Source organism: Lottia gigantea (assembly GCF_000327385.1).
Source record: "Lottia gigantea unplaced genomic scaffold LOTGIsca_23, whole genome shotgun sequence".
Lineage (NCBI taxonomy): Eukaryota > Metazoa > Mollusca > Gastropoda > Lottiidae > Lottia > Lottia gigantea.
The window spans coordinates 1,833,365-1,843,860 of record NW_008708645.1 but is presented as its reverse complement, the minus strand read 5'-3'; the positions used below and the strand labels follow the sequence as shown (position 1 = coordinate 1,843,860).

At 35.3% G+C, this 10,496-nt stretch overlaps 4 protein-coding genes across 4 annotated transcripts; 3 read left to right on the top strand and 1 right to left on the bottom strand.

The window, feature by feature from the left end:
- Nucleotides 1–802: 802 nt before the first annotated feature.
- On the top strand, nucleotides 803–1,300 carry LOTGIDRAFT_160098 (hypothetical protein; the record flags this gene model as incomplete). Its single annotated transcript, XM_009054980.1, has 1 exon — nucleotides 803–1,300. The coding sequence occupies one exon, from the start codon at nucleotides 803–805 to the stop codon at nucleotides 1,298–1,300; it is 498 nt and encodes a 165-aa protein (XP_009053228.1).
- A 589-nt stretch (nucleotides 1,301–1,889) lies between these two features.
- Nucleotides 1,890–2,531, top strand: LOTGIDRAFT_160097 (hypothetical protein; the record flags this gene model as incomplete). The annotated part of the gene is made up of 1 exon (XM_009054979.1): nucleotides 1,890–2,531. One exon carries the CDS (start codon nucleotides 1,890–1,892, stop codon nucleotides 2,529–2,531), a length of 642 nt encoding a protein of 213 aa, XP_009053227.1.
- Nucleotides 2,532–3,143: 612 nt separating this feature from the next.
- On the top strand, nucleotides 3,144–3,983 carry LOTGIDRAFT_160096 (hypothetical protein; the record flags this gene model as incomplete). The annotated part of the gene is made up of 2 exons (XM_009054978.1): nucleotides 3,144–3,465; nucleotides 3,682–3,983. The coding sequence occupies 2 exons, from the start codon at nucleotides 3,144–3,146 to the stop codon at nucleotides 3,981–3,983; spliced, it is 624 nt and encodes a 207-aa protein (XP_009053226.1).
- Nucleotides 3,984–5,249: 1,266 nt separating this feature from the next.
- LOTGIDRAFT_160095 (hypothetical protein) lies at nucleotides 5,250–6,236 on the bottom strand (the record flags this gene model as incomplete). The annotated part of the gene is made up of 2 exons (XM_009054977.1): nucleotides 5,250–5,620; nucleotides 5,687–6,236. The coding sequence occupies 2 exons, from the start codon at nucleotides 6,234–6,236 to the stop codon at nucleotides 5,250–5,252; spliced, it is 921 nt and encodes a 306-aa protein (XP_009053225.1).
- Between the last annotated feature and the right edge of the window lie 4,260 nt (nucleotides 6,237–10,496).

Sequence of the window (10,496 nt, the reverse complement as noted above, 5' to 3'; positions counted from 1 at the left end):
ATTTTGACTGAAATATCTGCAGTCGCTAATTAAATAAAACTGAACAAAATTAAAAAGATAAAATTACAGAAAAAAATTAAAAGGTCCTCGCCGATAAAACACTCTCCTTGGATATTTATTAGAAACCCTTTACCTCGGAAAATCCCTCGCATAATGGGTTTGAAATATCAGTAGTACTAGAGCTTTCAATTAGGTCGCATAAAAGGGGATTCCCCATTCCATTTCATTTCATGGGGAAAATGCGCCCCTAATTGAAAGCTCCCATAACATAAAGACCTAATCATCCTACATTTCATAAATTCTTACACTAAAAAAGATCTAAACATCCTACATTTCATAAATTCTTACAGCAAAAGACCTAAATTCCCTACATTTCATAAATTCTTACACCTAAATTCCCTACATTACATAAATTCTTACAGCCCTACATTTCATACACTAAAAACACCTTCAATCAATTTCCTACATTCCATCAAAAAAGCATATTAAAATTTTCTACTCAAATTTTAAACCTTAAAAATGGCAAATAAAATACTAGATCCAATCTTTAGATTATACGATCCAATTCTTTATTCATTTAACAAGAAAAAGAGGATTATATTATCATCTCACCCACTGTTGGTTCTAAATCCCAATTGAATGATGGTGGTAGAATTACCTTCGAAATAAATTCATTATCGAATTGGTTGCTTCTTTCCGATGCTTATTTCAGATGCGATTTCAAAATTAAAGACGCCACTCAGAATCAAGTACCACAAACTAATACAACGTTAGAAAACAATTTCTTTCCATCTTTAGCGAGATGGTTTTGGAAGCTGGTTCAAATCCGATAGAAACAATCAAACATCCTGGGGAATTCGACACAATGTTGAAAACAGTTTTATATCCTAAAGATTTCGATTCAGTTTCAGGCTGGATACCCGATGTTGACGATGGAAGTGTTTTAAAAGAACCGGTAAGAAATCTTGCAAATGATGCCGATTTAGCTACAGTGAGAGTTGTTGCTCGAAACACGATAGAAAGAGTAGGACGAGCAGTTAATCATGGATTCGAAAAACGAGTACTTCAGTATAATAATGTTGTTGAGAATAATAGGTGGGGTAATTACGTAAATTGGAAATTATATCCTTTATTCGGTCTGTTGGAACATAGAAAAGTTTCTATAGGCTTACCATATAAAATTCATCTACAAAGAGAAATCAACGACGATAAGATATTTTTTTGGAGAGAATGCTTCAGATGCAAAATTAGAAATACCGAATCTCCAACTTTTCATACCAGTAATAACACCATCAATTGAAGTAGAAACGAAAATATTCAACTCGTTAACTAAAGATATTGAAATAGCTTTTTCTTCATCGTAACACTGTAGGTAGCATGACTTTAACTGGAGAATCCACCACGTGGCCAATCACTAACACTATTAAACCAGCAAGATATTTAATAGTTGGTTTCAAGAACTTACCAGATTCTCAAACGAATCACAATAATGTCTTTAGAGTGGCAATGAACCAAACTCAAGATCCTTTAATCCATAAAGATCAAGTAAGATTAAACAACGATAATTATCCTAACCAACCTTTAACAATTAATCCAACCACAAAGGATTATAATGAATTGTATAGAAACTATAAAAATATGTGTGAATTATTCGGAAATCTACCTCAGTTTGAATATGTAGATTTTGCACTTAATCATCCAATCTTCTGTTTTGATCTTTCAGCTCACCAAGAAGATCTTTTCAAAACAGGAGTAAACATAAATATTCATATTGAAAAAACATAAGGAGATGTAACAGGTTATTGTTTATTATTGGAAGAAGCAAAACATTTAATTAAAATAGCAGATAGAAGAATGATAAGAATTGAGTAAAAAATACACCTTTAAAAATGAAACCAGAAACTTTAGTCAAGAAAATAATAGAAGCTATTGAAACAGCTTCACCAACTACAATAACTTATAATGGTAAAAAAATCAGCATAACTAAAAAACTTATTGATAAATACAAATATTGTAAAGTCAGAGACGATATAGACTTAGAAAGAATTGACGCGAACGCAAAAGAAGGTGGATTTATATTTTCCCTACCTTTAATATTTAGTGGACTTATTGCAGCCGGTACAATAGCTGGTGCTGCAGCTGGTGGAGTAGGCGTTGCCAACGCAAAGAAAGCTGCTACTGCGAAAGCTGCTGGTAAAAAAGCCGCCGATGAAAAGAACGCAGCCGAAGAACATAGACACAATTTAGAAATGGAAAAGTTGGCAGCAGTGGTTGAAAAACCTAAAACGGAAAAGAAAGGTTCAGGAGTGGGAGAAATGATAGGCACAATGAAAGAATTTGGAAAAAGATTTAGTGAAGAAACCAAGAAAACTGTTAAACAAGGATTAAATAAATTAGTAGATAGTATTTACACAGGAGAAATCAAAGTCAAACATAAGGGTAATGGAATATTTTTAAAAAACATACGCACTGGAGAAGGAATATATCTTTCAAAGTATAAAGGAGAAGGAGTTATTTTTGGAACAAATTAAAATAATAAAAAATGGGTAAAAAATTTAATCATTCACAAATATTTCCTAATAACCCAATGCTCATGTACATATGCGGTAGTTCCGGTTCTGGGAAAACTCATCTCACTTTTAACATGTTGACAACACCAAACCTTTTAGATTTCGATTCTTTATATATCTACACAACAACACCAGAGCAATCGTATTATCAATTTCTCAAAGCTTTAGAATATCTAGCAAAGAGAGATGTTCAAGACCTATTTCAATATTACAAAGAACTTACTAGTGTTTGACGACTGCGTGGCGCAAAGAAATCAAACTGTTCAACAAGAATTCTTCACGAAAGGAAGACATCACAACTGTCACTGCATATACCAATCCCAATCTTTTTACGGGATGGATTCTATGTTCATTAGAAAAAATGCAAATTGTTTTTTATTATTTGAATTAAACGACAAAGATTTATCTCAAATCGTTCAATCGATAAATCACGGAATGGACAGAGATGCATTTAAAAAGGTTTGTAAAGCTCAATGAGATATCCAGATGATCATGGATATGTATTTGTAAATACTAGAAAACCTGCGGGTGAAAGAGTTATGAACGATATATGTTAATTTTATTTTTTTAAAGATGGATTGGAATAATATTTTAAAAAGAAATAGAGAATATATCAAAGCTAAGAATAAAATAAAGACCAAGGTTGAAAATAACAGATTACAACAACTCGGATTAATGGAAAATCTACAGACTCTATTTCAACCCATATTAAAATCTCAAGAGGATATTAAAAGGAAATGGGAATATAAACCCACACCTCCTATAGAACCCACACCTCCCAAAGCGATTGAATATGATGGTATTATAATTAGAACATTAGATGATATAAATCGTCTTTTTTCAAACCCTGACCCAGATTTACCAAAGAGCATTTCACCAATCGTTCATAATCAAGGTTTGTTGTTTAATGGATTTAGAATTATATTTAGTTGAAATTCACCACAATTCAAAATCGACACAAAAGACTTTATATTTACATTAACGAGAGGGTTAATAGATTTAATGAATGGTGAGGATGTTGAAATCGCCGATTACAAGGATTTAGTAGCATACTCAAAATTTCTACATGCAATAAGAAAGTCGGGACCCGAAACAAGAAGATTAAAAACAGTTGAAACATATTTAAATAAAGTTATTCCTGATGAAGAGGAATCAGATGATTATGCAGAAGATTATCCACCAATCATACAAGAAATAGACGAATTTGAAGATATGGTATCTGGAGAAGGTATAACGTTTTTATCCAACAACGAAGAATTGCTTAATAGATTACGAGTAATATTAGCGGCCATGATAGAAGGTCATCGATCGCACAGACAATTTAATGAAGTGAATTGTATATTAAAAAGACTCCAAGAGAAAGGTATCATAGATAAAAACGATTATAAAAGCGTGATTAAAAATGTCAAATAAAGAACAACTATTCGTCATCACCTCGAATAAATCAGACATTAAATTATCTCTAGATTATGAGTACGAACTCGATCGCAATCAAGAATATGAATTGGGATTAAAGTATTTCTCTGTTTACAATTCCATTAGAAATATCAACGAAAAAAATAACCAAATAAAAATATCAACAGATAACGGAGTTACATTCAAAACTATACGTTTACTACCAGGAAGCTACGAATACATTGCCATTAACGAATACTTATCTGAATACGCAGGAAGCGTGAGCGGTAAAAACAATATTGAATTCGAAGGTAATTTGAATCTGAACAAAATAAAATTGATATTAAGAAATAATAGTCAAGTTGATTTCAACGTAGAAAATTCATTGAATACGTTACTAGGATTTGATAAACGAGTATACACCATGATATCGATGTGATAAATATACATTGCAATTTGATAAACGGTGGATTTTTCAATAAATACAGACGTCAGATTATTTACAGTCTTCCAACATTCACTGTACCGATAGGATATAGAATTATAGAGAAACCATTTCAAACGACGTATTTACCACTTAATTCCTTTATGATTAAAGATATAAATCTGGAAATCAAAGATGGTAAAAATAGGTTTATAGATTTTGGTAACGAGGAAATTGTAATTCAACTTCATTTAAAACAAAAAAAATTAACACTCTTCATTCTCTTCTTGAATAGCTAGATAATCGAAATCATCAAATTCGTAGTTTTCATCCAAACTCATCTCATCTTTATTGTTGCAAGGATACATAATTCCTTCACTGTTTGGTGCTTTTCTCTTAACGAGATTCAGATAACTTCTGAAAACCTTCTTTTGTTTTTCATTGGGAATAACTATTCCATCAGTAAAACTTTTTACCCAAGGTTTCTTAAATTCATTCGTTACGTCATGTCCACTAGCTAATTGAATGTAGTCTTCTACCGTAATCTTATAGTTAGAGTAACGTTTTCTTTTCTTTTAAAACACCATCGGAAGTTAGAATGATATTGTATTTTACTTTTGGCGATAAATATAAACCAAATATGATTCCACCATCACCGTAATCATTCTTCCCTTTGCTATATTCGTTTTCAGACACCAACCCAGCTTCATTTAATTTATCCCAATTACTAGACGAAATGTATAAACTATCGGTATCTGTATAGTATATTTCCGGCTTATAAAATCCATCTATGACGTGAATGAAATTGTTCATTATTTTTTTACTGTGAGATAATATAAATGCACCTAAATGAGTGGGTGTTAATCTAGTATAATCCTTTGGAGGAACAACTCTTTTTCTTCTTCATTCATCTCAACTATAATTTGACTATCATTTACTTTTTCATAGCTTTTGATGTGTGAATCGAAGTTGGCTTTAAAAGTCGCTTCACTCCATAGATGTCTCGATGTATTTATATCCTTCTGAATAGATTTACCGTATAAGGAATTACCTAATAATTTCATGCAATTACTAGCAACCATATCTCCTCCTTTTTTGTATTTATTCCTTAATTCCTCCAAAATTATAATATAATCTCTATAGGGTGGAGTTTTAAAATTTTCTTCGTAAACTATACCATCTAATATTCTAATAATTTTACCACCAGATTTCACTATTTCTTGAATATCAACTGATGTTAAACCGTCGTGACAGAAACCATTTCTGAACCTGATTTAAGTGCCAGTTTCCTTTTTACCTTCTTTATTCGTAAAAGTTATTTTATCTTGAGCTGGTATGGGTTGAAAGAACATTTTTTGGGGATATTCAAACCAAACTTTTAAAATAGCAGTTCTAGGTCTGAATTTTTGTTTATTGAACAGTTTTACAAATTCTTTTTCTTCTTCTGGTAGAAACGCTCTTGCACTTTCCGCTTTAGGATATTCACCTTCTGTCATGGCGGAAGCGTACAACCCATTAGCGTCAAATGCCATCAGTTTAGGATAGTCCAGTTCTTTGAGTTTAGCGTGAACTTCCGTTTTATCTTTTGGGTTAACACTGTATTCTTTGAATAAATCTATTATTCCTTCAGTGTCACTTTCATTGTATTCTTTTAATATGGCGCAGATCTCATTCACTTTATTCGTTTCAAATGATTTTCGATTTGCCGAAACTCTTCCTCCTTTAATACTTTGTCTGATAAAATATCTTATAAAAGGGTGAGTATGCGAGTAAACTTTTTCTACGTTTTGTTTTTCCGTATGTTTCGGAACCATTCTAGTACTTTGATACCATTCTTCTTCAACCATTTCTTTATCGTAATGATATAAATAATACCAACCCTTTAAAGATAAAGAAGGAGCCGTTAGATTATTGGAAACGTTTTGGAAGACAGTTTTTTTCATGGCTTGATTGTATTTTATCAAACAAGCTCCGAGACATAGCGTATCTCTTTTAGCGTAAGGTTCCCATTAGTGTCTTAAAGATTCCCAATTATCTTTAGTGTATTTTGCAATATTGACATCCTCGATCTTTCTCAAATTCATTGGTAGATTAGATGAATTTCCCATGCCGCTAAACTAGATTTTTCATGTTGATAGGAACATGTGAAATTAATATTTTGCAAATAATTAGATTTCGGGGAAGGGAGGGTTTGATTCTCCCAAATGTACAGGCCTAGGGTGGAGCAGACACTTTATTTAGAAATTAGGATTAAGGGTCTTGATATTGGGTTTTCTTCTGTTCTTATTCTGATCTGAAATTAGAAAAAATAACTCGCCCGATGGGCGAGAAGTGTAGTATCTGTTATGTACTGATTGTTTTTAGTTTACTATGAACAATATTATCATTTAAGTTGAATATTTTTTGAATATGCAACTATCATTTTCTGTTTATAGACATGGGGGATTTTCTCTTGAAGGCTCTTATAGTGGGCATGAACTATCTTGCTTGCTCGATTGCTGGTTGTATTAAACGGGACAACAAAGGGTGCTATGCCTACATTATGATGAATATTTAGTCCTATAGGTCTTGCTGTATTCAATGTCTCAATCCAATGGGCCTCCCTAGATTGACGTAATTTGGTAGTTTCATCTTCGGGCAAGTCAATTTCTATACACTCAATTGGGATTAGGGTGAGATCGTCTATTGAATGGTCGTCGAGGTTGAAATGATTAGAAACAGGCTTGTCTTTCTTTAATTTGATGTCTGACCTATGAGCATTAAAGCGAGTTCGTAAATTATTTTTAGTTTCTCCTACATATTGTTTGGGGCATTTCTTGCATGAAATTAAATATATTACATTCGAATGTTCACATGGTAGATGTTCCTGGATCGGGTACCTTTTATTCGTAGAGTTGCTTACAAAATAATGAGTTTCTGACATAAAGGGACATGTTTTGCATCTACTGGACAAGCATGGAGCACTTCTTAAACCTGGAGGTACTTCGGCATAAAGTCTGTTTTTAGCTGCTATCTGTGCTAAGGTGGAATTTTTTATGTTTCGTAAAAATCGTTTAGAGTACCCACACTCTTTCAGTTTTGAGAAAACAATCGTACAGGCTTGGTTGAAATCAGAAGATCTTGTACAAATTCGATGAAATCGTAAAACTTGTGACTTAATTTTACCAGAAAAGGTATGTTTTGGGTGAAAGGAGCTCTTGTGCAAGAGTTGATGAGTATCAGTTTCTTTGAAATACACTTTAATATCCAGTTTATTTGTTTCTGCTATGGAATCTCCCTTAAAGACTGTGGTATCGAGAAAGTCTATGCTTTTGTCACTCACGTTTGCGGTTAGTTTGATAGAAGGATGGTGGTTGTTGAGAATTTCAAAGAATTCCCAAAACTGTTCGATAGAATAAGTCCAAACCATAAAAATGTCATCCAAAAAGCGTCCGTAAAAAAGTGGGTCAAAAGAGGGGCAACACCTCACGTTCCCACTCTGCCATGAAAAGGTTTGCGTACGAAGTGGCGAATCGTTTGCCCATTGCTGTCCCTGAAGTTTGTAAATATGTTTTACCATTAAATGTGAAATCGTTTCGACTAAGACAAATCTCTAAAAGCTGTAGAATTGCATCGTCGGGTCTGTCTGGATCTGGGTTTCTATTAAAAGCTTTACGAACTGCCGTTAAACCAGTAGTGTTATCGATATTGGTATACATAGAAGAAACGTCGATAGAAATTAAAATAGCATTAGAGGGAACTCGAAGATTTTTTATTTTATTGACAAAATCGGTTGTGTCTTTAAGGTGGTCGCGATGTTGGCATGCTAGAGGTAGTAAGAAATGATCAATGTATTCTGACACTGCATATGACTCACTACCACAGTCAGATATAATCGGGCGGCCTTTAGGGATTTTATTCGAGATAAACCACTCCTTGGTTGGATTCTTATGGATTTTAGGCAAAGTGTACGAATGTCTCTCGCGACAATCAAATTTGGCAGACAGATAGTCATATTGTTTCTCTTTGAGATAACTAGTTTTGACTAAATCGGCAAGAATATTATTAATCATGTTAGCAGTTTCTTTGAAAATTGGTTTCGGTAAAATGACATAATGTTTAGGATTATTCAGTTGATTCTCTGCTTCTGAAACGTAATCCTCCCTATTCAGAATGACACAACATGAACCTTTGTCACTCTTTTTAATAACAATGCTATCGTCTTTCTTAAGTAAGTTTAACGCTTCACGTTCCACTCGTGTGAGATTAGGCTTTTCGTGTGTTATGGAAAGGTTCACTGTTTGACTATTCATACTCGCAAATGCTTTCAATATGTCAGGATGGATGGCGGTCTGAGGGGTGTCCACGTGGATTTAGGAATAAACATTGTTCTAGCACCACGTGGGGGGTGGTTTCGATAAAAATACGTGCAGCTAAGATTTCGTTGAAATCGTTCAATGGATGGGCTAATTCAAGTTAGCTATCTTTGGTGTGGGAATAAACTTAAGTCCACGGTCTAAGATTGAATGCTGAAGGGGTGTGAGAACTTTGCGGCTCAAGTTAACTACAGTTTGGCCTAGCGGTGGCCTCTCAGTATTTTTATCCCCAGTAATTAGTTTAAAGACTTACTCGATGCTTGAAGCTGGTGTATCCAAAACAAATAGATGCTGTTTGCTGTTTCTGGAGACCAATGAAGATTATCAACTGTTTCGAATTCTTCTTCGTAGGGTGGTAAGATTGTTGCGCTGTTGATACTGGACTCCATCATCATGTTGTTGAGAGTGCTGAGGTTCTGTTGTGCTTTCGTCGAGATTTTATTTGAAATGGGTATGCATGTGAAGAAGATCTTGGAGTTTGGGAAGGTTTTGTTGGCCGTGGCGATTAATTTCTGGGCATAGTTAAAGGAGGTCCTTGGTATCTGATCACGGTTGTTGAGGCCTACATGAAGAATAATGGTAGTAGGTTTGGGATCATGGTCGTATGATTCCAGGATTGACTGGATGGATTTGGGCACCGGGGTAAGAATGTATTTCGGTGTCTGAACTGGTTTTGGTAATTCGATTCAGATTAGATGATCCAATTATTAAGGTAGATTTCTTTAGAGCAGGTAGTTTCCATAATGATTTGTCCTTGGTTTGGTGATAATACGGTTTGGTAGCGGATATAATGGTCGTCGACGGTGTGATTGGTACTGGTTTGGTAGTTGTTAGAATTGTAGCATTGGGAACGGACTGGGATCTGGTTCGTGGAGGGGAAGGTCTGGATACACGTCTCGACTTGGAGACTGAGGGGTGGTTTGCTGGTCCAAAAACGCACAGAAGGAAGAAAGGTTGGCGGATCCTGGATCACGTGATGAAGATTCAGATGGTGTGGAAGGGGAAGACGAGTCTGAAAGTGAAAAGAGAAGGGGTGTGCCCTCTCTACGAGAGCGTTTACCTATGTCTGCTGGACTAGGAGTAGGTGAACTTCGGGCTCATTTAGGGGTTTGGTTCGGCAGCGTGGTGGCTCCAGATGGTGCAGGTGTAGTGTCCATTTCAGTTGATAGAGATATGGTTACTCTGGTTTTTGTTTCGTTGATTGTTTGGTAGAATTTGGAGATTACAGCTTGAGTGAGACGTTTCCCATAGGAGCGACGGGCCCAGGACAGGGCATGAGAAACGATGCGGTCGACGGCAGGTGATGATAAAGACTTGGTACGAATGGTGGTCAGCTTCTCTGAAGTGTGGTTTGGTAATGGTCGATCAGGACCTGCGTAACCTTACAGAGCCATGTCCGATTGAGGGATCTAATATTCGCGTCGACAGCTGATGTTTTCATTGCTGGACGGATAAAACTATCCAACTCAGAGACTTTGCGTTTGAAGGTAAACGCTGATTGGCCTTGCTGTTGAAGGGTAAGGATTGCCAAATGATGGAGGCACTGCAAAACTTGGAAGAACACCTTCACAAAGGGTTCTTCCTCCTTATGAGTGGGGACTGGTTGGCGTCGGTGGGCTGGTAGTCGTTTCTGTTGTTGGTCAGGTCGATGGTTACCTCTTGATTGGTAGGCTGTGTTGTAGGTAGGTCGGTGATGGGGTGGGATATAGCTGGATGGGTTGGTTGGTGGTCGGCGATTGGTAGTTGGTAGTG